Source organism: Myxine glutinosa, unplaced genomic scaffold (assembly GCF_964187855.1).
Source record: "Myxine glutinosa unplaced genomic scaffold, kmMyxGlut1.1 SCAFFOLD_2052, whole genome shotgun sequence".
NCBI classification, from domain to species: Eukaryota; Metazoa; Chordata; class Myxini; order Myxiniformes; family Myxinidae; genus Myxine; species Myxine glutinosa.
In genome coordinates, this window is record NW_027618147.1 from 37,501 (window position 1) to 64,731 (window position 27,231).

The 27,231-nt window shown below is 45.5% G+C and overlaps 2 protein-coding genes and 1 long non-coding RNA gene across 5 annotated transcripts in view; 1 reads left to right on the top strand and 2 right to left on the bottom strand.

The window, feature by feature from the left end:
- Window positions 1–22,134, top strand: part of MSRB1 (methionine sulfoxide reductase B1) — a gene marked incomplete at its 5' end in the record, with an annotated part of 34,237 nt that extends 12,103 nt beyond the window's left edge. Inside the window, one exon of the mRNA XM_078769312.1 lies at window positions 21,228–22,134. Within this exon, the coding sequence (XP_078625438.1) occupies window positions 21,228–21,256 (29 nt within the window). The remainder of the gene's footprint in view (window positions 1–21,227) is intronic.
- RPP21 (ribonuclease P subunit p21) overlaps window positions 1–27,231 on the bottom strand; it is a 43,754-nt gene that overhangs the window by 9,325 nt on the left and 7,198 nt on the right. For 2 of the 3 annotated variants that reach the window (XM_068104942.2, XM_078769313.1), the window contains exons 4-5: window positions 23,183–23,311; window positions 22,067–22,424 (exon numbers count right to left, since the gene is read on the bottom strand). In XM_068104942.2, coding sequence (XP_067961043.1) covers window positions 22,300–22,424; window positions 23,183–23,311 — 254 coding nt within the window. In that variant the 3' untranslated portion in view covers window positions 22,067–22,299. Of the gene's footprint in view, window positions 1–22,066; window positions 22,425–23,182; window positions 23,312–27,231 lie in introns of those variants that run through there. The other variant, XM_068104943.2, reaches the window with a different exon arrangement.
- On the bottom strand, window positions 2,766–6,872 carry LOC144889242 (uncharacterized). Its single transcript, XR_013621671.1, has 2 exons — window positions 5,118–6,872; window positions 2,766–5,077 (listed from the first exon to the last, which is right to left on the bottom strand). It is a non-coding gene; the product is annotated as an uncharacterized LOC144889242 (long non-coding RNA).

Consider the following 27,231-nt stretch of genomic DNA (forward strand, 5'->3'; position numbering starts at 1 on the left):
TTGTCCAACCCCTCAAATCTATTGTCTAACCCCTCCAATTTGCTGTCTATCTTCCCAATTTGGGCACTGGTGCCCCTTGCTTCGTCCCTCATTGCTCCCATTTGGCCCTGCATTGCTCCCATTTGGCCCCCCATTGCTCCCATTTGGCCTTACAACCTGTCCATACTGTCGTTCTTTTTCTGTACTTCTGCCATGAATTGGGCCATGAAGGCTCGCATGTACCCTGGCATCTCGGGTTCGGCTGCCGCGACCATGGCTAAATTTGGTGCCGCTACAACCACGTGCGCGAGGGCGCCATTTTGCGCACCTGATACTCCCTCAACCACCTCCTCATTGCTCTCCTCCATTTCTTCCCTGTGGTCCTGGGTTACCCCTAACCCCTCTTCTAGTTCCCCCACCGGCATCCCTTTGCCTTGACTAGCCATGGCGTGATTTCAAATTTCGGATTTTTCTAAAACAAAACAAAACAGAATTTCGGCCGCTCGTAATTTTGAGCGCGTTAAGCGCGCTTCGGGTCCAATCTCGCTCCCGACACCAATTGTTACGGGACCGCGGTGAGGATGTTGTTTGCCGAGCGGATGGCCGCCGCGCCCGAACAGTTACCCCGACTAACCCGATTCCTGAACGTTGGCCGAATCGCGCCACAGATATTCAATGGGGAAAAGACTAAGACGAAGGATGTAAAGAAGAAGAAGAAGAAGAAGACAAAAAGGGTTGGCAATACGAATATAATTTATTACTATGTACAGGACCAAAGAAACCAAGGAAGGAAGAAGGAAGGATAAGAAAATAAAATACAGAAGAGGAAAGGTGACACAGTGAAAATTGCTCGCTTATCTAAACAGTCTTACTTTACCCAGGGACAGAACAAACAAAGACAGACTCACGCGGGGAATGATGACAGGAATGGCAGGAGGTGGATGGCTGGAGGGAGAGGACGAAAACTGGAACCGGAGCACGGTCAGGCCGGGAGTGAGCAGCCGCCGCCCCTGGTCGATCGGCACGTTTAGCAGCCGCCGTTCCTTCGCAGCCACGGACGAAACTGCCGTCGAAGCTCAAAGCTGTGGTGGTTTGATTGAAGCTGCAGTGGTTGTACTTGTTCTCAGGCTTGGCACTTGGCACTTGTTCTCTCTGACTCCCTCTCTTGCTCTCTTTGCTTCGCTTTTCCCTCTCTCTCTCTTGCTCTCTTTGCTTCGCTTCGCCCCTTCTCTCCTCTCTCTTAGTCCAACCACTTCAAGGCTTTCGCGCGCGCTCTTTATAGCGCCTCAGGTGATCAAGCCGCTGGTGTCCAGGACACGCCCATCGGTGAGCTCACCTCGGCCCTGGTTGGTCGTGCGGGCTCCCGATCCCGCCGTTAGAGGAGGCGTTGGCAAGGCCACGCCTTGTTCCCGGCGCTGGGCCGACTCTTCCCACCTTCGGCTCCGAGATTACCTCGTGGCTAATGGAGTCTTGGGAGGAAACAAACCACCGCTGTAGCAACCCTAACAAACCGCCCAGTGAGTTGGAAATTGAGGCTTTGAGGGAATGCAGTTGGCAATGGTTGGAAGGGGAATGTGAAGGGAATCTACTCTTATTTCACTTGGTGCAATGGAGTATTTAAATTAATGGAAGACACAGCCTTACACTAATACACATAATAAGGATATAACTACTGAACAGGGAGATATGGTGTCCTGCGTGTATGTTTTATGGAATTAACTATGGGAACGCCCTTTGACCTTTATACAACAACAAATGCAGGAAGGAGGGTGACATTTTACAACAATTCACTACACAACAATAAAAAAAAAAAACAACATTCTCATATCCACAACAATATATATGTATGTATGTATATATATATATATATATATATATTATATATATGTATGTATGTGTGTATATGTATGTGTATATGTATGAATATATATATATGTATGTATGTATATATATATATATATATATATATATATATATATATATATATATATATATATATATATATGTATGTATGTATGTATGTATGTATGTATGTATGTATGTATGTATGTGTATATATATATATATATATATATATGTGTGTATGTATATATATATATGTGTATGTATGTATATGTATGTGTGTATGTGTGAAGAAGCAGCTCTTCGTTTGCAAAAGAAGTCCACAAATAGCCTGAAATGACGCAGCTTTATTAAAAACCAACTTATACAGATCCGGAATAAGTCGGACATCTACAGCAAGAACCAGCTTCATGCCACGTCCAGCCTTCCTGCAAACGCATTGATTCTCATTCACTTATATATGAATACGATTATCAGAAAATCTCCGAGAGAACAAAGCGACTGGCGAGAGTCCCTCCCACCGTTATCCCTAGCCCCCACCGTCATCCGCTGTCATTCGGGGGAGTCAGCCCTTCCTTATCATTCGGACCAGATATAGTTTCAAAAGCTCCGAGGTGACGAAAAATGTAACTCACAGAGAGAAGAGTGCATGCTTGGCCAGATAAGACCATGCTTGGCCAGCCAGATAAGACCATAAAATATATGGGTTTGTTCACATGAGTAATTCAAAGCATGTTTATACAGAGTCAGGCGTCGCTGTGATTAATACAAAATATATATGGTAAAAACAATAGGTTTATGTCTGCAATCTAATCATTCTACTAGCGTTACACAAAATCACGCGCATGTGAGCGTGATTTTACGACCGGCCTTATCTAGCCTCGAAAAAGCACACGTATACAATTGTCCAGCACGACCGAAGCGAGCCTTTCCTCATTTTAGACTAAAACGAAGCAAAAACCTTTTATTAACTTTATGAAAATAGCATTTTTAAACAACATTTAAATCATAACACATTAGCAACCAACGTCTATAACTGAACTTTAGGCAATAACAAATCTACGACTTGACATTCCTTCCTCTTGTCTCGTCGAGACAAAGTATCTTAAGAGACAACGTGCCACATCGGGCTTTATTGAAAGACAATCGTGTAATGCGGGTATCTCCCAAGGGCATACCGTGCGCCCAAAGCGCCTCGCCCGTGCATTTGGGGAACGTGTCGTGTGGTGCGTGCTTTGAACCTGAGGGCTCAGAACATGAAAGTCCATTAACGTTTCGGATCCACAACGAAGGTGTCTGGTCCAGATGAGGTTCTGCTCCGCCAGAGGGCCCATCACCTCCCCTGCGGAACTTGCTCCCCCCACCCTTTGCAGACTCAGTCCTTGCAGATCTTCGAAGTTAATCAACGATCATGCCCATGAGGTCCCTCACGTGCTGCTGTTCTGGGGAATACATAATATTGTTAGTATCTTGTGTCTCAATTTCCTGGTCAGGGTACAGAGCGTAAAAATCCGATTCACTTGAAGCATTTGAACTTAATACATATGAAGCAAAGAGAGGAACTTCCTTTATGTCAAAGTCTCCCTTGGGCGCCTGGTCGGCTTGCGGGTCTAGGATATCCACGTCGGGTCCCTCGATCGCCAGACCCAGCGTCGCAATCAGATCCATAGTTGGGTCGGAAGGGGGCGTGCAGCTGTCAGCTTGTAATACATAAGCAGCGTTAGCCAGTACACGCAAGGGGTTTATAGCACAAGTATCACAGTCATCACAGACACCGTTACAGGCAGCAGCCAGTTCCCACATGGGATCCACACAAGTATCACAGTCATTACAAAATTCAATGCAATTTTCTGGAGCGCCGGTCGCAACTGCCTTGTTGAAGGACCCGTTCAGGTCGACGGCCTCTGTGGTCAGAGCCATAGTCGTTGTCGGCGGCTTCTTCACTTTCCATCCTGTAAAATACTTTCTCATACAGAGGAGGACTAGAGATTTCATTAGTGCCCCCCAAATTACTACCCCGATTATCACAGCCAGTGCGGTCAATAACCACTTCACTATGGTGCCCGTCCATCCCTGGAACCAGTCAGTGGGCCAGCTAAATGTATAAGAATTTTCGCGCGCGATCCGATCGATCGTCAGGGCGTGGCTAGTTTCCCTTAGTCTCACTTCTGCATCACCATTGTACGCATGTGAATTACCGTGTCCAATAGTATGTCATGAGCCGTAGCGGTGTCGTTTGCCACCTTTTCTAGGGCCAAAGCCAATTTATCTATCCGGAAACTATCCATGACTGTGCCCGCTCCTGGGAAGAAGAAACCAAACACCTTTTCCCATAGGCTCCCGTGTAGTTTAGTGGTTCCATCTTCGTTCATGACTGACCTCTTATAACGCCTGTCCAAGGACTTTGGGTCTAGCTCATCCAGTATCTCAACGTCAGGAAGGACTGAACCCAGATAACATGTGCCCCCCCAATTATTTGGTAAATAGGGGTAAGCCTTGTCGCCGCATATAAACATTGTCCCATGGGGTGGGACCAGGTGGGTGGATAAGCACTGGAGTCCCTTTACCACCCCATTAATCCTACTAACCCCCCTAGAGAATGTTATAGCCGTTATGTTGTGGTTGTGTTTATCTTGCAGTGTAGTGTCTGGTGCTTGTATGGCCAACTTACAGTGCGTGGCGTGGATCCACGAGGTCTTGCCCTCGCAAAAGACTGCCGTTGGTGTAGTCAGCAACACCTGGACTGGTCCCTTCCACCTTGGTTCCAAGGCGTTCTTGCAGGTGAAGTGCTCCACGAACACCTGGTCTTTTTCCTCTGGTGGAACACCTGGTCCACAAGTCTCCTGGGAACGCCTGGTCTACAGGTCTCCAATTCATAGATTCAATTCATTCAATTCATAGTTTCATAGAACACCTTTTCTCCAATTTCCTAATCCACTTTTTTTCAAGTGGATCCAATTTTATCCAATATTCAATTTTTAAATTCAATCCCATTTAATCCAGTCCAATTCAAATTAAATTCAATCCTTCTCTCAGCATCCCATTACCTGTTTCCAACATCAATAAAAATAAAATTATAAAATTAATAAAAATCAATCATCTCAAATCTCAAATCAAATCAAAAAATCAATCAAAATCATAAAAAATCAATAAAATAATAAAAATAAACGAAAATTACTTCAGCTAGAGTTTCAACTAGAATTAACACAAACAAACCACCATTAACCTCCATTAACACAAACAAACCACCATTAACCTCCATTAACACAAACAAACCACCATTAACCTCCATTAACCTCCCCCTATTATTTATTTATTTTCACGAATAAACAAATAATAGAAATAACCTGGTCTACTTCCAATTTCAATTCTGGTCAGTTCTGGTGTCTGGTCACACACAATGTTTTCCTCACCCACTGTGATTCGCTCAAAATAGATTCTCACTGTTATGTCTGAAATTCGTCTCATGAAAACCCATTCAAGAGTCCGGTGTAACAGACAGCCAAACACATAGACACGCCGAAGACCCCAGGGTACCCATCAAACTAGCTTGTCCCCAGATCCACAACACAGCGAAACATGTAACTTTACTAAAACTAGAACGGGCACTCGGTAGAGCGCATACCTTCGCCGCAGCTACTTTTGTTGCCAAAATAAAAGACTACAAGATCTGTGTAGCAAAGCCACACCTACGTTGTCATGCGGGAAGATTTGTTTCAAATTAAACCATTCTATCCCGCCAAAAGTTTGATATTGTAATCACATCCATGACCTTTTCATGACCTTGACCTTGACCTTTGACCCGATCGATTCCAAAATCTAATCAAATGGTTCCCGGATAATAACCTATCATCCCACCAAATTTCATGCGAATCGGTTGAATACCTTTTGAGTTATGCGAATAACATACACATACACACACACACACACAGACATACAAATAAATACACAGCGATCAAAACATAACCTTCCGCTTTTGCGAAGGTAATAATCACTTACTCATAACTAATACTCATAATAACTCATAATTACTTATGTAATTACTCATGCCAATACTTACTTAAAATAATGTAATATCCCAATCTTCACCCCCTATGCAAATCGAAGCACCCCGGACAATCCACAACCAATATCAACCACTGTAGCCGCCTTCCCGATTCCAGGCAGCCACACGCAGCCACATACATCTCCCTCCACGTCACACAAGACAACAGCCAACGAGTGTGTCCACCACACAGAAACCTTTGGCAATGCAACAACCGAACTCCCAGACAACCAACAACAAAACCCAATCCATCTCCATGGCTCATCAAGCAGTTCCAACTTAATCCAGCTTCACATACCGATTTCCCCAAAAACTCGTGAAACTTCACCCCCATTCTGGAAAAACCCTGGACTAAACCCTGACACCCTAAATAACTTCAGACCCATCTCCAACCTACCCTTTCTGTCAAAAGTTTTGGAACGTGCTGTGGCCACTCAACTCAAACATCACCACTCTGCCAATAACCTGTATGAAACATCCCAATCCGGATTCTGCTCCAGCCACAGTACTGAAACTGCTCTCCTCAAAATCCAAACTAAATAAACAAATAAATAAACAAACTTTACAACGTGAACAAACTCCTCAGCGCCCTGGATACCACCACCTGTCATTCAGAGTAGACAACAGCATCTCCTTTCTGGCTTTCAGCATCTCCTTTCTCCTTTCTGGCATCCAAATAAAATTCTGGCTTCAAATCAACTTCCTCGAACTTAACTATGATAAATCTAAATTAATCTCCGTTTGCCCAAAACCACTCACCAAATCCACCCATAACTTTGCCCCCAACATCGATGGTCATTTGAACACAAATTGAACAAATTTAATCGAACAAAACACTTCCATTAACTCGACATTCTTTTCACAGCACAAAGTTCACTTGAACATCCTTTTCCTGGATACTCCCTCTTTATTTTTATACCATACCATGCTTCTCCACTTGCAACCCAAATATTTTCCATGAAATAAATAAAATGAATTTTATGAATCTTCTCATTATTCGAAAGTTTACAAATGTCCCAAATCTGTATATTATTTTCTACTGTGGTTATATTAAACCATTATTTTACAAAATCCAACTTTCGATAAACTGAAAAATGCTTCGCCATGGAATAGTCCACCACTCATATAAATAATCATAAGAGTTCTGCGAAACATCTCCATCTTTAAAACTTAGCCAACCAATTTTAAACCACATGTTTTCCCCCCAAAAAACAAGTCACATTCTTTGTATATTGCCAACATTGTTCATCGTTTAAGTATCATCCAGAACTAAATTTTTTATAAACCGTCAATTTGTAGATGCATTTATTTATATCCCATTAACCCAAGAACTCTCAATTGCTTGGTTATATTTTAGTAATGTCATATATCCATATTTCTTTTCCAAAATGTTCCTGATATACACATTAATCCCATCTGTCTTTGTTTCCAGATGAACTCAAATCAGGAAATCGACACAAATCCTTATTACCTCCAATCAACTCAAAATTAAATCAAACAATTCAAAACCAGATCGGATCAGCGATCAAAAATCACTTTTCCAATCAACAATTCATTCAAAGACCAAGCTTAAAAACACAACTCTCATCTTACTGTGACAAATAAGCAACCAACCTACTTCACACTAAAACAAATAACTTTTCATCACCCCTTTCTTCTCCACCGCCTCTTACACTTAAACAGATCACAATTACTCACTCATACACTGTTGCCCATCATGAAATCCCAGTAGGTTGTTCTTCAATCCCAACCATCCTTCAATCCCAATCAAGTTCTTCAATCCCAGTAGGTCTTCAAGTAGGATCTCGACGTCTCCATTTATTTCGTTCCTCATGGGGTTGGTGTTTTATGGCCTTTACCTCTTACCCAATCACACTGCACATCATTCCCCGTCCTTGATGGATAATTTTACATCCAGATGGGCACAGCATCCCATTTTTGGCGACCCAGCCCTGAAACAAGCCCCTGGACTCCTTGCAGGCTGGACCAAAACCCCTGGACGAGGTTGCATCCCAGTACTGACTCTGCTACCTTCTTGCAAACCACTTCAACTCCATGAATTTTACATGTTTCGTGAACGGAACAAAGCACTCTGTAATCGTCAGATTGAAACTGCCCCAAACCCGTCCATATAAACTCCATTGTTGTCCTGTCCATCTCTCTGTTACATTTACATTTTGTGACTCACAGCTCCTGCCTCCATGGAACAATGACGCCTAAGCACTCAATTAGCCCTCCCAGTACCAAAGACTTACAATCAGACCGACAGACAGACAAATAACAGAGGCATGTCGCCAGCCCCAGCACAGGACATCACCTTTCCGGGCAGGCACAATATAATCCACAGTATTGAAATGCCAATTTCTATCCGGAGCCTCGCAAAGCCAAAATCGGGCATGTTCACTGCATTTCACTGCATTTCACTGACCATGACTATCCCCATTGCTCGATCACACACGTCACTGTGCTCGGCCCGGTTAAATTAAACTCAAGCGTACTGTACCTGACGCTTCCGGTCGGCACCGGAAGTCTGTTTATTTCTTGAGACCCCTGAATCGGGACCTCAACGACAATTACAACGACAAACAGAACTCGATATTCTCTGTTCATTAATTACGTACATGATTTCAGTTTTACCCACAATATAATGTCCCGATATTCTCCAGATTTAAGTCCTATATATCCTGCCGTTAAAGCAACCTCCAGTAGACTGACAGCCTGTCGTTCTTCCAAGGTTAGTGAATTATCTCCGACCTCTTTCCCTTACAAATCTCGAACAAAGGTCAACTAAACTTTAAAAGGTCAAACTTCGAATTGGGGTAACCAGCGCTTTATTATTCCGCAACTAATACAATTACAAGTCCGGCGACATTCCCTGCAAGAACTCCACATCCAGACAGACAGATGATCATTATTGTGGCTCCACATTGCAAAATGCTAACATCCTACGAATCCAACAACCGTCACAATCCGCCCAGGAACTTCCAGGCGTGCTCTACAATGCAGCACCTCTCTACCTGGTGCACACCTTTCGCACATCCCTCCTCGTTCGCACAACGCTTCATCAACACACCTCCTCGCGCCCACACCTTGGCACAAGCCACACCACATACCGACAGTTGAAACTGAACGTCCGACATCCAGCAAAGTCGAAATGACCCACAATGCATTTGGGCACACATCCTCCTCTGAGAGTGGGCGAGTTATCGCCGGCACTCTGAGCAAATCTCATGTTCTGAACCCAATTCAACAAACTCAACAACAACTGCTCTTATTTCCCATCCTGACAACAACAATTACAACGACAACTGCCCAAAACCGAGAGCCCCCATTCAGCGCACACGTGACTCGCGGTTCGCTCGGCTCCTGCCCGAACGCACAATAACTCTACCCAAACTTCCACGGAGCCGCACGGCGGAAACACAGGTTTGTACCACACTTTAATTAAACGAACATCGCCAGGATTCTCGGATAGACGTTAATTTCACAACACACATGACAAAAATCCGATTTAAATTCAGAGATCGCCGATCGACCTGGCACAACCATCTCAACGCGACGACGCCACGCCGCCCTCCGTCCTGGCGCGCACCCTCGTGCCTCCACACGAATCCCAACACTCCCGCCTCGCGGTTTCCTGCGAGGCTCGTAGCCGTGGCAACCAAAACTGCGCGCCGCTCTCGAATGAGGGCCGTCATAACAGTGAGCTGTCAGAACTCATCCCTAGCTCGTAAACATCGCAAAAAAACAGGATCTCCGACGCTCCACCTCCCCGACCCCAAATGCACCACACGACACCAATTCCAAAGGTGAGCTGCCTCAGCGATACATCCCACACATACAATCCACAATATCTGCCATTGAATGAATTCTTCGATTCCAGTCAAACACACACTTCGACCCAAACTCTGAACCTCCAGTTCCACAAACTCCAAACCTCCGTCCGACTGCCGCTCGAAAGACAAAGCAGCCCATCCTGCAACCATCTCCAAGAAACCGCTTCATATCAACAGTAGGTCGACAAGGGCACTCCGAGTGCTTTCCTGACCCGATTTATATCAATTCGCTTCCCAAACAACTCCCAAACAGATGACAGACAAATACATTGGCCAGATACACACGTCAATTAACATCCCAATATACATTCATTCCTCATTCATATACTCATATAAGTCTCCCAGACTTCGCGCGAAACTCAGATCGACTCAAATCATGCCTTTCTCCAGCCACTCTCATGTACAATCTTTGCTCATTCATGTTACGTCTCTCATTCAAGGAAAAGGATTTTTGGGACGGGTTGGACGGGGTGGGTTGAGGTGAAAAAGGGAAGGCAGGGCGGGGTGTTGGGGTGTTGCCTAGAGCCCCGGGACTGAGCTCAGGTCTTGGGGGGGTGGGGGGTGTTGCCTAGAGCCCCGGGACTGAGCTCAGGTCTTGGGGGGGTTGGGGGGTCTTGGTCTGGCATCTGGTCCAGCGGCATCAATCGCTGATTTACTTGCTTAACTGCTTACTTACTTGTCAAGCCTACCTACTGCGCGTTTTCCTTTTCCTGGCCATGTTCCTATGGCCCTCTAAAGTTAGCCACAGCCCTTCGTTCCCTGGCATGCAATGGCATACCCCATCTTGTCTCTGGGCTGTTCCTTCCTGGAAAAATCTTGGCCACCTGGCTTCAACCTATATGGCTGTCCGACCTCATTTTCCCCTTTCCCTTGTTAACTTATAATGTTACCCTTATCGAACGTTATCTTTACCGATATCCTGCGCAAATCCTTTTACTGGCCATGTTTTTATGGCCCTCTTAAGTTAGCCACAGCCCTTCGTTCCCTGGCATGCAATGGCATACCCCATCTTGTCTCTGGGCTGTTCCTTCCTGGAAAGTTCTCGGCCTGGCTCAACCTTTACGGCTGTCCGACCTCACTTTCCCCTCCTGGTGCTAACTGTAACTTTAAGCTTACTGTTAAGTCCTTACTGGTATCCTTACTTGTTTATCCTGGCTTTAACAAAGCCACGTCATTCTGAGGCCTAAAATGAGCCTTTACTTACAATTTCTGTTCGAGTGCAGGCCGCGCGGAGACAGGGAGACTGAACCCGCTCGAGGGAGGAAGGTACGAATTTGGAATAATAGCCCTCTGATATAAAACAACTCCCACCTTTAATCAAATCCGCGTGCCGGCGCCGGCCTCAGGCAGCCTTCCTCCTGTCCCTCGGGCTCCGTTTCCCGTCGTCCGGTGCTGACCCCACTCCTGGTACCATTTGTGAAGAAGCAGCTCTTCGTTTGCAAAAGAAGTCCACAAATAGCCTGAAATGACGCAGCTTTATTAAAAACCAACTTATACAGATCCGGAAGAAGTCGGACATCTACAGCAAGAACCAGCTTCATGCCACGTCCAGCCTTCCTGCAAACGCATTGATTCTCATTCACTTATATATGAATACGATTATCAGAAAATCTCCGAGAGAACAAAGCGACTGGCGAGAGTCCCTCCCACCGTTATCCCTAGCCCCCACCGTCATCCGCTGTCATTCGGGGGAGTCAGCCCTTCCTTATCATTCGGACCAGATATAGTTTCAAAAGCTCCGAGGTGACGAAAAATGTAACTCACAGAGAGAAGAGTGCATGCTTGGCCAGATAAGACCATGCTTGGCCAGCCAGATAAGACCATAAAATATATGGGTTTGTTCACATGAGTAATTCAAAGCATGTTTATACAGAGTCAGGCGTCGCTGTGATTAATACAAAATATATATGGTAAAAACAATAGGTTTATGTCTGCAATCTAATCATTCTACTAGCGTTACACAAAATCACGCGCATGTGAGCGTGATTTTACGACCGGCCTTATCTAGCCTCGAAAAAGCACACGTATACAATTGTCCAGCACGACCGAAGCGAGCCTTTCCTCATTTTAGACTAAAACGAAGCAAAAACCTTTTATTAACTTTATGAAAATAGCATTTTTAAACAACATTTAAATCATAACACATTAGCAACCAACGTCTATAACTGAACTTTAGGCAATAACAAATCTACGACTTGACATATGTATATATATATATGTATGTATATATATGTATATATATATATGTATATATATATATATGTATGTATATATATGTATATATATATATGTATATATATATATGTATATATATATATATGTATGTATATATATGTATATATATATATGTATGTATATATATGTATATATATATGTATGTATATATATGTATGTATATATATGTATATATATGTATGTATATATATGTATATGTATGTATATATATGTATATATATATATGTATGTATATATATGTATATATATATATGTATGTATATATATGTATATATATATATGTATGTATATATATGTATATATATATATGTATGTATATATATGTATATATATATATGTATGTATATATATGTATATATATTGTTGCGAATATGGAATTTGGCCTCCATATCCGCTTGTAAATATTCCCCTATTTTCTCCAATACTCCCCAACTTTCCCCAATCCCCCATTCCCTAGTCCCATTGCATGTAAATAACAATCAGTAGAGCCGACCTTCCCCTTATTCCCCCATTAAATGTCGTGCCCAGGTCCACCGCACCACACGTAGCCAACTTTCGGACATCTTCCTAGTTATTCTTAATCTATGTCAGTTAAGGCCTCGTTTCCATTAATTATGACTCTTCGTTGCACCAGAATGTGATTATATGGCATCAGTAGTGAGTTTAGGACCTTTCCCATACCTCCTCCCATCTTCTTCCCCAAACAACAACAATAACAACAACTACAACAACAATTACAACAACAACAGAGGGGATGGCGGCGGAGCGGGGGAGGATGCGTCCTCACACCGGCTCGATTAGCTCCAGACCATGCGCTCCACGGGGTTACCCCGAAGGGGCTGGCTGTCAGCTCCTCGTCGGGGGCGGAGCCAGTAACCCCCCCCGCACGCACCCAATGAGAAGCAACGTGCCGATTCCACGAGGCGGAGCTAACGAGCCGAGGGCGTGTCACTCCCCGCCGGATATACGCGGCCACGCGCCGGATGTGACGTCAGATTCGCCCCCAGCTGGAGAAAGACGGACCTGCGAGCGCTGAAACAGATGCGCCTGAGTTTGGAGAGGCCTGAGAAAGAACGTCGCCTTCCGAGCGCTGTGACCTCCCTGCATCTCTGGACCGGACCGAGTCGATTCTGCTTTGAGCCAAGAGTGCACCTTGAGCCATCGCTATCTGCCTTTCCTAGCCATCAAACCCCGTGTGAGTCAGCGTTGTCCCGTTTATCTGTCGTCTGTCTAGGGTTAATATAAGAGTGTGTCTAAGTGCCTGTCTTTCTATGCTGTCCCTCTTGTAGTTGTAATCTAACCTTCCGCCTTAATATAACCTCCTCCGGAGGTCTTGAGAACTGAACCCCTGGTGTCGTATTGTGTCATTATAACCCAGCCGGGTGTCTTCTCTTTCCTATTGAGCCAGCGTAGCGCGACTTCGTCAACGTCGAGTATAGTCGGGTAATTTGTGCGGACACGACGGCCATTCCGCTCGGCCCACCTTAACATCAAAGTCGTGTCTGTAACAATTGGTGTCGAGGAGTGGAATTCGAACCCGGGACTAAATTTATTAGGCCCAAATTTTGGGAGGGAAAATCGATTCGGAGCGCGTACTGCGCTCGACGAAATTATAACGAAAAAAAAAAAAAATTGGATTTGTTTTACGAAACTCGAATTTTGCAAGTCGCGCTATGGCGGATCAAGACAGCTGGGGTCCGGTAAAGGAGAGTGAGGTAGGGTCGATCCAGGACCAAAATGAGGGACAGGAGGAGAGCGAAGCAGTGAGGGCGGCAGGTTCGCAAAATAGCGCCGTCACGCACGAAGAAGCGGGCGCGCAAAATGGCGCCTCGCTGGTCACCGTGCCCGCGACCGAAGTAGCGCCGCTGGGAAGATTGGAACTTTTTTTTATACAAATGACGGCCCTTATGGAAAAGAATAGTGAGCGATTGGAAAACCAAATGGGGGTAATGGGGAACCGGATGGATGCTCAGAGTGAGCAATTGGGGGTAATGAGGGACGAAGCGAGGGCTCAGAGTGAGCAAATGGGGGTAATGAGGGACGAAGCGAGGGGTACCAGTGAGGGGTTAGACAATAATTTTGAGGAGTTAGACAAGAAATTTGGGAAGATAGACAATAATTTTGAGGGGTTAGACAACGGGATAAAAGAAGTGAAAAATGGGTTAATGGGGGTAGAAAATAGAATGGCTGCCCAGGAGAATCAGATAGAGGGAGTGAAAAATGGGTTAGAGGGGTTAGAAAACAGTATGGAAGGCAAATTGAGGGACATGAGGGACCAAGCGGAAAGGGAAGTTGAACAAATGGAGCAGCAGATAGAGGGGGTCAGAATGGGGGTAGAAACCAAACTGGATGCTCACAGGGAGGAAATGGAGCAGATGAGGGTGGCATCTGGGCAGGAGATGCAAGTGATGGGAGAAGAGATCAGAAGAGGAGTGAGTGAGGAGGTCGGAGGAGTGCGCGAGGAGGTGAGGCACTGTGAGGAGCACATGGAGAAGGAGGTGAGAAAGGGGACTGTAAAGTTACAAGGGGGCATAGAGGACCTGACGCAGGAGGTGGAGCAGCTGACGGTGGGACAGACGGAGTTAGTGGAGCAGGTTCAAAGGAACACTGCGGTATTAGGAGGTCTAAAGGCGACACAGAAAGAACTAAAAGATGACTTGGTAGCGACGAAGAGGGAATGTCAGATGGTACGTGAGGGACTGACAACGAGGTTGGACGAGGTGATAGAGGTAATGGAGACGAAGGACCGGCAGGTGAGGACGCACCTGGAAACGGTCAAGGTAGCCTTAGAGGATGAGCTTGAGGAGACGTACCGGGGAATAAAAGAGGTGAAGCACAAATTAGAAGAAGTGGAAGAAGGGATGAGCGAAATTAAGAAGCGACGGAGAGGGGATAAGAAAGAGATAAAAGAGGAGATAAAAGAATTGGTCCAAAGTCTGTGTTTGGATCGTGATGATGTGCTCATTAACCGGATGAGGGATTCGCAGGTGATGGAGGAGAAGCGAAGAGGAAGAGGACCCGGTGTAAGTGGTGACCAATATGGTCGTGCGTATGATGCGCCAGGGGATTTAAGGAGCTTGGGGGTCGAGATGGACCCGGGTGTTCGTGAGAGGCCGTGGGTGAAGTGTGTGACGGGAGAGTGTGCGCAAGAGTGTGCGCGAGAAAGGTGTGTGACGGACAGGTGCATGAGGAAAGAATGCGCTGTCAGAAGTAAGGAAGAGTGTCCACCTGTGGTGAGTGTTACAGAGGGTGTAACGGGAGAGTGTGCGCGAGAAAGGTGTGTGACGGACAGGTGCATGAGGAAAGAGTGCGCTGTCAGAAGTAAGGAAGAGTGTCCACCTGTGGTGAGTGTTACAGAGGGTGTAACGGGAGAGTGTGCGCGAGAAAGGTGTGTGACGGACAGGTGCATGGGGAAAGAGTGTGCTGTCAAGAGTAAGGGTGAGTGCGTTGTCACGAGTGGAGGTGAAAGTAGTGAGAGTGACATGGAGCGTGAGTTAGTTGTGACAGGTGAGCGAGGATGTACACCTGGGATGGAAGGATGCACACCTGGAATGGTAGAGCGTGAGTGGGAATGCACGCTGGAGTTGGTGGTGAGGCACGTGGAAGGGTGTGCGAATGAGGGCACACCTGTGATTGTCACAGAGGAGGTGACCGAGGAGGGGGCGCGAAGCGGTGTATTGGTGAGGTGTGCGAGCAACGAATGTGTGCCAAAGTGTTCGGTGGTCAGGTGTGTGACCAAGGCTGTGAGTGGAATGGGTGTACCTGGGTGTGTAAGGAAGGGTACGAGGAGCATGGGCACAGCTGGATGTGTGAGCAAGGAACGGGCTTCGGGGTGTAAGCATGCAGGTGAAGCATCGACGTTACACGGGTTAAAGGTCAGGTCGACTTTTAGCCGAAGCGGGCCCTCGGTGCGTGCCGGGCTTCGCGTGCCGCGAGAACCAGCGGGGATCCGAGCCACGGCGGGTTCGAAAGAACCGCCGTGCGCGATCCACGCTGGGCCTCGCTTTGAACGGCCACGTCTGTGCTCCAATAGGCGGAGCGGGCAGCCCGATAGGAAGGGTCGTTATGGCGACCGCGTTTTGTTGAGACGTGCCGGCAGGTCGAGATCGGGACATTGGATGGCTCCACGCCGAGGTGGTGTGTGGGATCTCGGCACGGGTAAGCCCCCGTCCCTGCACCGAGTGCCGGACGCATCCAGCCGCTGGCACAAAACAACCAGCATCCATTGCTTGGCTTTACGAAGCCGGGCTTTGGACAGGAATTGGCGCACCGAGAGGCAGTAGTGAGTAGACTGGGTGATGAGGTTAGTGTTTTGGCCCCAAAATTAGAGAAAAACAAAATTTGATGATTGGCAAGGGATTGGCAGTAGTGATTGGCAGATGATGAGTAGTGATTGGCAAATTTTTGATTTGTTGAAATTTGATGTGCAAAATTGGTAGTGAGAGACCCCCGATGTGGTGGGATGGCAAATCCACCATCCTTCCCATGCGTGGGGCAAAGGAGCAATAGATTATGGGGTGTATGGCAGTGAAAACTAGCCCGGGTGGGTTAGGTTATATTGATAGGGATCTAGCGAAGATGACAGTAGGTAACGTTAAGTTTAGTTAGTGACTGATACCTGTAGTGGGGACGCAGGTAGTTTAGTGTGGTTGATAATGACGAGGGAGCGCAATAGTTAAAGGGACGACTGGGAAGCGCAAGTTTCAGAAGGGAGTAGTTAGCTGAGATGATGCTGTGTGTGTGAGGATTGAACAGGTGTGATTGCACAGGTGTGCAATTGGACAGGTGTGTGGAGCAGTGTATGAGTAGTGAGTGTGTGGATCAGCGCGAATGCGCTTGGGGAGAGAAGGGTGCAGGTGGCACCAGGTGTGAGAGCACAGGTGTGCAGGTACAGGTGTGTGGAGAGAGTTGGAGTAAGTGGTATGGAGTGGTGTGCGTGGTGCGAAGGTGTGGATGGGGGAAGAGTGGACCCCTTTCACGAGTACCCGGGGCGGGTAGTGTAAGTGTTAGGTAGAGGGTACAGGTAAATTGTGGTTGGATATTGGCATTTGTGGTGCGGTTGCAGAATGGTGTTGTGGATGGGTGCATTAGTGTTGTGGAAATGGCTGGGCGTGTAGCCTGTTAGTGTGTGTAGTTGGTTGGGCACTCCACCACTGTGAGGATGTCGGCCAGGTGAGGCCGCAGGTGGGCTCTGGGAGCCGGTAGAGTTGTGGATGGGGCCCGAGGATCCGGAGGATGGACCCGGGTAGCCCAGTGCCAGAGAGGGCACCGAGTGGGGAGAGTGCCAGAGGGCCTTCCCCAGGTAGTTAGGTTAGGGCAAGGAGCAGGTAAGCTCGGAGGCAACTGCAGTGGTGGAGGTGTGCAGGTGGGTAGACCCACTGGGAGAGGTACACGCCGCAGCCCAGAAATTGTGCGAGGGCACCGGGAGATGAATCGGGGGAGTGAGACCCCAAATTGAAGAGCACCACAGTTTGGCCAATGGGAATTGGTTTTTAGAACCCATAGTGTAAGAGGGCCAATGGTTTGGCCGGAGAGAGACCCCGGGTAGTGTAAAGTTGTTAAAGTCATTTAGGAGATAGTTAGGATTGATGAACCTGTCGCACCATACGCAGCCACTTACCTGTGGTGATGATGATGACTCCACACCTGTGTTTTCTTTGTTTTGTTGCAGGAGATGAATCGCTGTGTGGATTTGTGAGACGCATCACGACGTGGATGAGACATTGGGGTGATTCCATCTCTCCCTCCCTAGGAGGGACTGATGATGAATTGGTAATGGCAAATTATGATGTTGAGTTGAAAATGGCAAATTTGATTGGTTAGGAGGGAGAGAAGACGAATTTGGTTTATGGGAGGAACGGGGAAGACAGTAGGGATGTTTGTTGATTTGTAAAGTAGATGTTTATGGGTAGTGTTGTGTTTTGTGGATACAGTAAGGGGTAAGGGAGGGGCCATGTAGGTTACCTGGTGGGGGGGGGGGGCGTACGATAGGAACGTACCTGTCTCACCTGGTTCCCATGTGCCCCCAGTGTGCATTACCTTATATTGCGTGCACTTTTGCGCCCTTACCACCTTACTCACTTGTCTGCTTCTTTTGTCTCCCACCTCCGAGGATCTGGCTTTGGGGTAGAGAGAGAGGAAAGAGAGGTGCTGGCTGCGCAGTTGTGGGCCTGCACTTTCGCTGTTTGCTGCCGGGATCGATACACCATATGGACCGCAATGTTTGTGGCCACCCACAATGGACCGCAGTTCGTTTGCGGCCAAGCACCACCCGGGGATGGACCTATGGGTCAACGTGGCACCTATGCCATAAAGGTGAACCACTGTTAACTAACACCAAGTGCACCACAAGAAGAGCAAGAGACACCTGCAGGGTTAGGGGTTGTCGAATTTATTTTTATTCCAATGAACAATGGTGACTGCACCGATTGGTGGTGGGGTGGTGCTGTTGATGCTCGGGAAGGGTGCTCTGCACGTTATTAAAGGCCGTCGGCCACAGAGCACTCGTGGGTTGGTGTATCGATGTTGGCAAGCGCGCTCTCTCTATGCATAACATCTGCATGTGTTCCTCCAAAGACAGGTCCTGGATCGTAGTGTAGATATCAGCGTAATCTTGTAAATAATGCTCCCTACCGGCTGTATGTGTAGTTTGCGAATTCTTTCCGGATTCGGTTATCCTGTGGGTGTGTTTCTGTGAGGAGAAGGGTGCAACGTCGCAGGGGGACATATTTACTCATTTGTGAATATCTGTAAAACTGTCGCACTCAGGGTAGAGTTAATAGTAGAGGGAACTACATTGCGTGCCACACTAAAGTAGGTAAAAATTTATCGGGTCGGGACGCCCCGAGGGTAGAGAAGGGTGCAATGTTGCGAATATGGAATTTGGCCTCCATATCCGCTTGTAAATATTCCCCTATTTTCTCCAATACTCCCCAACTTTCCCCAATCCCCCATTCCCTAGTCCCATTGCATGTAAATAACAATCAGTAGAGCCGACCTTCCCCTTATTCCCCCATTAAATGTCGTGCCCAGGTCCACCGCACCACACGTAGCCAACTTTCGGACATCTTCCTAGTTATTCTTAATCTATGTCAGTTAAGGCCTCGTTTCCATTAATTATGACTCTTCGTTGCACCAGAATGTGATTATATGGCATCAGTAGTGAGTTTAGGACCTTTCCCATACCTCCTCCCATCTTCTTCCCCAAACAACAACAATAACAACAACTACAACAACAATTACAACAACAACAGAGGGGATGGCGGCGGAGCGGGGGAGGATGCGTCCTCACACCGGCTCGATTAGCTCCAGACCATGCGCTCCACGGGGTTACCCCGAAGGGGCTGGCTGTCAGCTCCTCGTCGGGGGCGGAGCCAGTAACCCCCCCCGCACGCACCCAATGAGAAGCAACGTGCCGATTCCACGAGGCGGAGCTAACGAGCCGAGGGCGTGTCACTCCCCGCCGGATATACGCGGCCACGCGCCGGATGTGACGTCAGATTCGCCCCCAGCTGGAGAAAGACGGACCTGCGAGCGCTGAAACAGATGCGCCTGAGTTTGGAGAGGCCTGAGAAAGAACGTCGCCTTCCGAGCGCTGTGACCTCCCTGCATCTCTGGACCGGACCGAGTCGATTCTGCTTTGAGCCAAGAGTGCACCTTGAGCCATCGCTATCTGCCTTTCCTAGCCATCAAACCCCGTGTGAGTCAGCGTTGTCCCGTTTATCTGTCGTCTGTCTAGGGTTAATATAAGAGTGTGTCTAAGTGCCTGTCTTTCTATGCTGTCCCTCTTGTAGTTGTAATCTAACCTTCCGCCTTAATATAACCTCCTCCGGAGGTCTTGAGAACTGAACCCCTGGTGTCGTATTGTGTCATTATAACCCAGCCGGGTGTCTTCTCTTTCCTATTGAGCCAGCGTAGCGCGACTTCGTCAACGTCGAGTATAGTCGGGTAATTTGTGCGGACACGACGGCCATTCCGCTCGGCCCACCTTAACATCAAAGTCGTGTCTGTAACAATATATATGTATGTATATATATGTATATATATATATGTATGTATATATATGTATATATATATATGTATGTATATATATGTATGTATATGTATGTATATGTATGTATATGTATATGTATGTATATATATGTATATATGTATGTATATGTGTGTATGTATGTATATATGTATGTATATGTGTGTATGTATGTATATATGTATGTATATATGTGTATGTATGTATATATATATATATATATATATATATATATATATATTCCCCATTATATATATATATAATCTAGCCTGGTGTTGGCTTAGCGGTTAGGGTGCCGGCTTGGGATCCTAGGATCGTGGGTTCGAATCCCGGTCGATTGCTAAATTAACACCAGGGGGGTTGACTCAGCCTGTCATCCTTCCGAGGTCGGCAAATTGAGTACCAGCTTGCTGGGGTGAATGATCCCGGTGTGTACCCCGGTTTAGAATAGGTACACCGTATCCCTGCGCATCGTAAGAGCGTGACCAAGGGTTGGCGTCAGGAAGGGCATCCGGCCATAAAAACATTGCCTCAAACAGGGAACCATGATTGTCATGGGGACCGCAAGGCTAACCCCCGCTCTAGCGGGGGAAAATGGCCTTAAAACGATCATTCATTCATATATATATATATATATATATATATATATATATATATATATATATATATATATATATATATATATATATATATATGTGTGTCGCTGAAGCTATGCAAAACTGGTCAAGTGCAGATTGAGCAAATTGTTCTTTATAGCAAGAAGAGCAAATGTTGTGCACAGTTATGCTCGAAGCCCATTGGCTGCCTTTATTCTCAAAAAAAGAAAGTAATCTGATACCAGAATCTCTCTTGTGGAAACTCTCTTTTGACTTAAGCTAGTCATGATTCCTGCATCAACTGGGCATGCATTTTGGGATGAAAATGCCCGAGGGAAGAGCTTTCTGCAGCCCTACAGGTTCAAATTATTCCGAAGGGAACTGGATATCCTTGACATTTGTGAGCAAATAAGATGTTGGATATTTCAAGTGCAGTTAAATATCCTTCACCACCCAATTTGTTGACCAAACTGACAATTCAAGGTCGATATTCAACACCACGATGACCTTTGAGAGTCAGGTTTGCCAATCCACAAATCCAATCGGAAATAGCACTTTTATATTTACGTGTACACTTTTGCTTGCGCAGCAGCTGCACTACCGAGTTGTACACAGCATGGTATGCTAACGACGGTTGTTTGAAGTCTACTTGCGTGTCATTACAGACGGGCGTAAGATCACTGGAGGGAAGTAAGTTGGCTTGGGAAGACAGGGATCGGTGCCTTCCCTGCACTGATAAACTTGAAAGGTAATGCCCCCACCCCCCTCCCTTATCGCACCGCACACACCGTTTCAGCCATCAGCACCGCAAACCTCTGAGGCAAAGCCTCATTCTTGGCATCTGCTGTGCCTGCGTTCTATCGCTCATGCTCCTCTAGGAATGTTTTCCACAATTGTACAGACTCCGGTCGGCAGTGAAACAAAAATTATTGGTTGGATGGATGGACTAGCATTATTACGATGACGTATTTATCTGAAGCAGTTTTGAAGATTATTCAAAAGTTTTGTCGCAAATGGAAGATAACGTAACGGAGAATAGTCTGCGATGGTTTTCCCTGATTGGTGGAGGCATTGGTGGAGCCTCTGACGGGTTACCAACCCACTGTGCTTTTTTGGTTGTTTGTTTGCGATGCTCAGCACTTGTATTACATGAATTGCTGCTGAAGCTCTACAACCTTCAAAACGTTTCACGTGCAATGTTTGCGGAATTTCTGTTTAGCACTTATAATTGCACTGGATTGTTTTTGCACCACCAAAGAATCTGCCTCGGATCTGGAATGTCTGTGTATTCTTTAAGAATCGCCGATTATGCGATTTTGTTCTTTTGAAAATGCCAATCCACCTTGCATATTTGGCAACAGCTGCTCAAGGCCACAAGTCCCACGTATGATGCATCCCGAAAAAAACCTTTATTTTAAAGGGTCGGATTGTTGAACTTTGGGGGAATTTTGTGATCGACTTGCGCAACCGTTGCAAATACCATGACATGCTACGTGCAGCAACGTTTTGCTTGTTTGACCATTTATTTGTGTGGATTGAGGATTGGTAATAAAAAATAATTTCCAAGGATAATCCAAACGATTACATGTTTGGCCTTTATGCATTTATAAACATTGCACACAATGTAGTACATTATACATACATGCAAGTGTGTGGGGTGGGGGGGTGGGGGGAAATCAACCTGCTTTCATACCGGATGATTTGCATCTTTAAATTATCGGATGCCATTGGTGACGGTTACATGGATTGAGAGGATGAAGCACACATCAGGTTTGAACCTCCGCAGCTCGATAAAGCGCGTGTGCTCTCTTGTGCAGCCAAGGTCTCCTGCCCTTTTTCTCGGCTTTGACTCTGCTCTGGACCTACATTAAAGAAAGCACAACACACCTGTAAACAATCAGCTCGGCCACATTGTCGGAACAGATGAACGTCTGACATTCACTCAGCTGGTTGGGGTCTCATTCTTCAGAGGTTTACCAAATTTAACCTTTGTCGACCTTTCCAAGAATGTCAGGAGAAACGGAATTAAAAGGAATAAAAACTACACACAGGAATGCGACTTAAATATGGAAAATCATTTCTTTTTGGTTCTTCCCATGAAGCATAAGCCCGAGGAGTCGTGATTACAAAATATGGTTCTCTTTTTTTTTCTTTTTTTTTATCATCTGCTCTTCTTGATTTAACTCTTTGTACTGAGACCAAGGGCAAGTATCCACCATTATATCAAGATAGTTCAAAGTTGGAGAGCACGCTTCACACATTGTCACCAGCTGCGGTGGTGTAACGATTAAAGTGCCAGGTACGAGTCCGGGAATTCAGGGGTTTAATCCTGAGCCTGCCCGAGTCATTACCAAACACTTTAAAAAATGGGTCATGCTCCTTCCATGCTTAACACTCAACATTTAGAGGATAGAGCATGGATAAACAACCGTAGGTTGGTAACCATTGCACAGGTTTGATGGGCCTAATGGCCTCCTTCTGCAGCAGTTCCTTGTAAGGGAACTAGTATTGAAGTGATGGGAACATTTTGGACATAAATAAATATATAATGTATTTAGGCCAGAAAAAGAAGTATAATCGTGGGCGAGTCACTTGAAAAGGTATTGTGTCTCTTGCTCACCGCGCCTATCTGATTGTTGTACATCGGCTTCCGGTCGCTCACACCACAACTTGTAGTCGTCGTTCGATAGGAAACGCTTCTGATTGCGGCAGAACAAGCAGGTCACCACCATGTGCCGTCTGCGCTGACCTGCACAAAATGTTCATTAAACAATCGTCCCACTCACCCATCCCACCACAACGATAAAAGTATCCTTTGCTAAACTAACGATGATTTTTCCAAAAAAAAAAAAAAATGCTGATGGAGTTTAAATGTGCACAAACTTAATAAAAAACAAAACAAACCTAATATGGAAAGGGGTACAAGTACAATAGAACCCCCCATATGCTGCATACCCTGGCATTTAATGTCAAAAGGTGTCATCCACATATATACATATATAGTGATGGTGTTAGAAGGGGAACAGTAAATAAGAAAATATTGATAAAAGGAAAAGGAGATTGAATGGTTTTAAAAGGCATGCAATGGAATGAGGGAGATAAAGAAGTATGGGGAGGAAGGAGGTGGAGGAGGGGGATTGGATATTCAGGCCAAAGGATATTCAGATATTCAGGCCAATTCAGATTGGATATTCAGAAAGAGTACTGGAGAGCAGATAAATAATTTACTTTGTGCCTTTCACAATATGATGTTTTAAGGCACTTTATAATGGGTATAAGAATATGTGAACAGATAAAATATTTTTAAAATGCTTTCTTTTTAAGAGGTCAATTTACAAATTTACAATGAATAATCACCAGAAGTTTTTGATCCCCGGGAAGGAATGATTACAAAATTCACGCCTGTGGTGCCCAGTGAACATCGAGGAGCATGGAGGAACATGGGAAGATAGAAGGGCCCGTGATACAGGTAGTGACAAGAGCGTTTAGTGTAAAAACCATCGCAGACATTTATTGGACATCTTATTTGGTGCTCATCTCTTGTTGTTTTAAACTTTGAAGCAAGGCCTATGCTGATGCTTGTAGGTACTTTTACATGAACTACAAACACACAAACAGACAATGGAAAAGTCAACATTGGATTTGGGATTTGAACCTGGGTTTCCAGCATCATGAGTCATGGCTATAGCAATGATAATTTATAACTGGGTCGAGATTCAAACCCAGGCTAGGCAGCTGAGAGGACAGTGTTGGTACCTCGAGGTCATGTATTAACGACGGGTATCTCCACGACATATCATGACGGGTGCACAAGACACCACACAGAGGATTATACACACAAAATTATGGATTATATCCGATTAATTATTTGCAATAAGGGAATGGGAAACGGGAACGGGTCAAAATGGGATACTAAACATGAACGGGTCAAAATGTTATGCAGGATTTCTTTGATGTACTTCAGGCGGAAATGTTAAATGCACAAAACTATGGTGTATAAGCAGAGCCTCTTTTGCTTCAGAAATAATAATTAAAAAATAACGTGGGTGATGTATAAGCACAGCCTCATTCACACAGAATGCTGGCTTGATTGTTCAAGGCCTCAAAAAAATAAGTCAGGTTAGGTAATGAAGCCAAACCATTGCTATTGCTTATAATACATCGTGATTAAATCGTGCTTATAATACATCATTCTTAAGACCTGGAAGTCTTGAGGCCTGGAGCCTACACAAACGGTGTGCCTCAGAATGCCTGTGATGCTGATGTGGGGTTTTTTTAAATACTTGGCCTTAGGCTCGTAATAGAGCTGACACACACACACACAAACACAAACACAAACACAAACACAACACAGCCACTGAGCTTGGAGGAAGTGCCGTCACTTCCCGAGATACTCTGGGTACAGCGATGTCATAACAATGGCACCGCTTTTCTCACCATACTCAGCAGGGCATTTCCTCAAGAGGAATTTCCTCCTTCCCAAGGATGCCAACCAACGGGGATTGTTGGGGGGTCTACCTTTTCAAGCAAGGAAGCAGCACACACCACCGCTCCAAACCAGATGGATGCTTTTCGGAGATACCATCTCCTTACTGGATGGTCGTTAGCTCCATACGGGAGCTCATCCGCCCATTGCCAGGTGTTATTTTTGGTCCTGGCAGGGTGTCACAGTCACCTTCCCCACTAGCAAAGCCAGCGAGGGGTGTTGGTTTAGTCAACAACGACCCGATCATGTGACAGGTAGCACTGGGTATATGCTACCAGTGGCAGTCACAAAAGACTGACCTGACCAGAAAGGGTTGCAACCTTTCGATATTTGATGATGCTTTTAATAGTCGCTTTTGATATTTTTCATACTGAAGAAAAAGGTTACAGGGAACTCATAGCAATTGTTAATATATGCAATGACATTGCATATTTGACATTGTGTGGTATTATGCATGAATCTGTGACAAAAAAATCGTAATTTAATCCATTTTAAATTCAGGCTGTAACACAACACAATGTGAAAAAAGTCAAGGGGTGTGAATACTTTCTGAAGGAACTGTATACATATATTTCCCTTACAAGGAGCTTCAACACCTGGGATGAGGTTATTACACCCTTCAAAGCCTGCACTATTACTACCAACCTATGGTTGATTGTCCATGCTCTATCCTTTTTAAATGCTGAGTATCAAGCAAGGAAGCAGCACGTACCATTTTAAAAGTATTTGGTATGACTTGGCCGTTGTGAAAACCACCGAGGTCCCAGACTCGAGGGACGCTCTATCCATTACACCAACGAGTCTCTTAAAATGGAAAATGAGCCAACCCATGAAATCTATTAACACAAGATTGTGAATTACATTAAGAGAGCTGGCAATATCGTTTTGAGATCGTTTAAACTTTAGAGCACTCCCCTCTGAACTGTCTAGCCTGGGTTCGAATCCCGACTCAGCTAGACTTGTACCAAAAACTCTCTGCCCAACCCCACAATAATCTGGGAATAATTGGGGCCATTAATGAAGTGGTAGTAATAGTTGTGTGAATTGCATCACGAGGAATGACAATACTGCCCTATGATTAATGTGGTGTTAGCTTCTTTCTTGAGCGCAAAAGGAGAGCTAATAACCAACAAGTGTGCTTCATTAGACTCGAGTGCAAGAAAGTTTCTGTTCATCCATGAGTGGATATCTGCTAAACTGGCCATAAAACAAATGGTGAAGCAGAAGAGGTATTCAATTTGTAAAGAGGTACATGTATATAGGAAAACCATCAGCCTTTTCACACAAAAAGTGTTTTGTTTTTTTTAGTCTTGAGAATATGGAAAAGAAACAACCGAGAACAGTAAAGTGTTCCAGGATGTCATGTTCGTAAATAAACAGCAAATAAATGTAAAATACACGACAAATTCGGTGCATCTTCAATCGTGCATACGATTGTCGCACAAATATTTTGCCAGGTTTCTAAAGGCACGATTGCAACCGTAAAGCACACGTACTGCCACCGACGTACTACCCGAGGCTGATGTCTATCCTACACCGACCAATACGTGGCATGTGTGGCCGCATTAAACTGCATGACTTACTATCAAATGAGAGCGTTTCATAAGCTTGGTACAAATAAATCTGTAATGCATGCAAGCACAGCATGGCGAAGTGCAAAATAAGCAGCTGGGTAACAGTGACCGCAATGATGTTGTGCAAGCTGTTGTGAAGGGAGCGCTGAGCTCTGTAGGGTCGCAGTAAAATCGTGGTATTTTAAAAACAATCCAACACAAGAGCAGACGTGGTAATATTTTCTTTCCTCAAGTGTTGGAAGCAAAATATGTAATCCTTTATAATCTGTTTAGATGTGATTTTGAGTTTCCTCCAGTTTCTTGTTCCTTCGAGAGACGTGTCTCTGCTCTGAGAAACCATCTTCAAAGAGTTGATGATACCTGCTCCGGAAATGTCTTGTTCAACAGTCTTTGTAAATTATTGGTGCAGATGTGTCCATGCAATGGATGTGCGCGTCACATTGAGTGCTGCATCTGTGTCCCCCTTGTCCGGGTGTGGTGCTGTGAACCTCCTCCGGATTTTCCTGTTCGTCATTCCCCTGATGTTTGCCCCACTGTTGGTGTGTTGCCTTTCCTCCTTCTGTCACCTCACTCTTCCTCGAGCCTAGAATTCGTGAAATAACTAGAGTG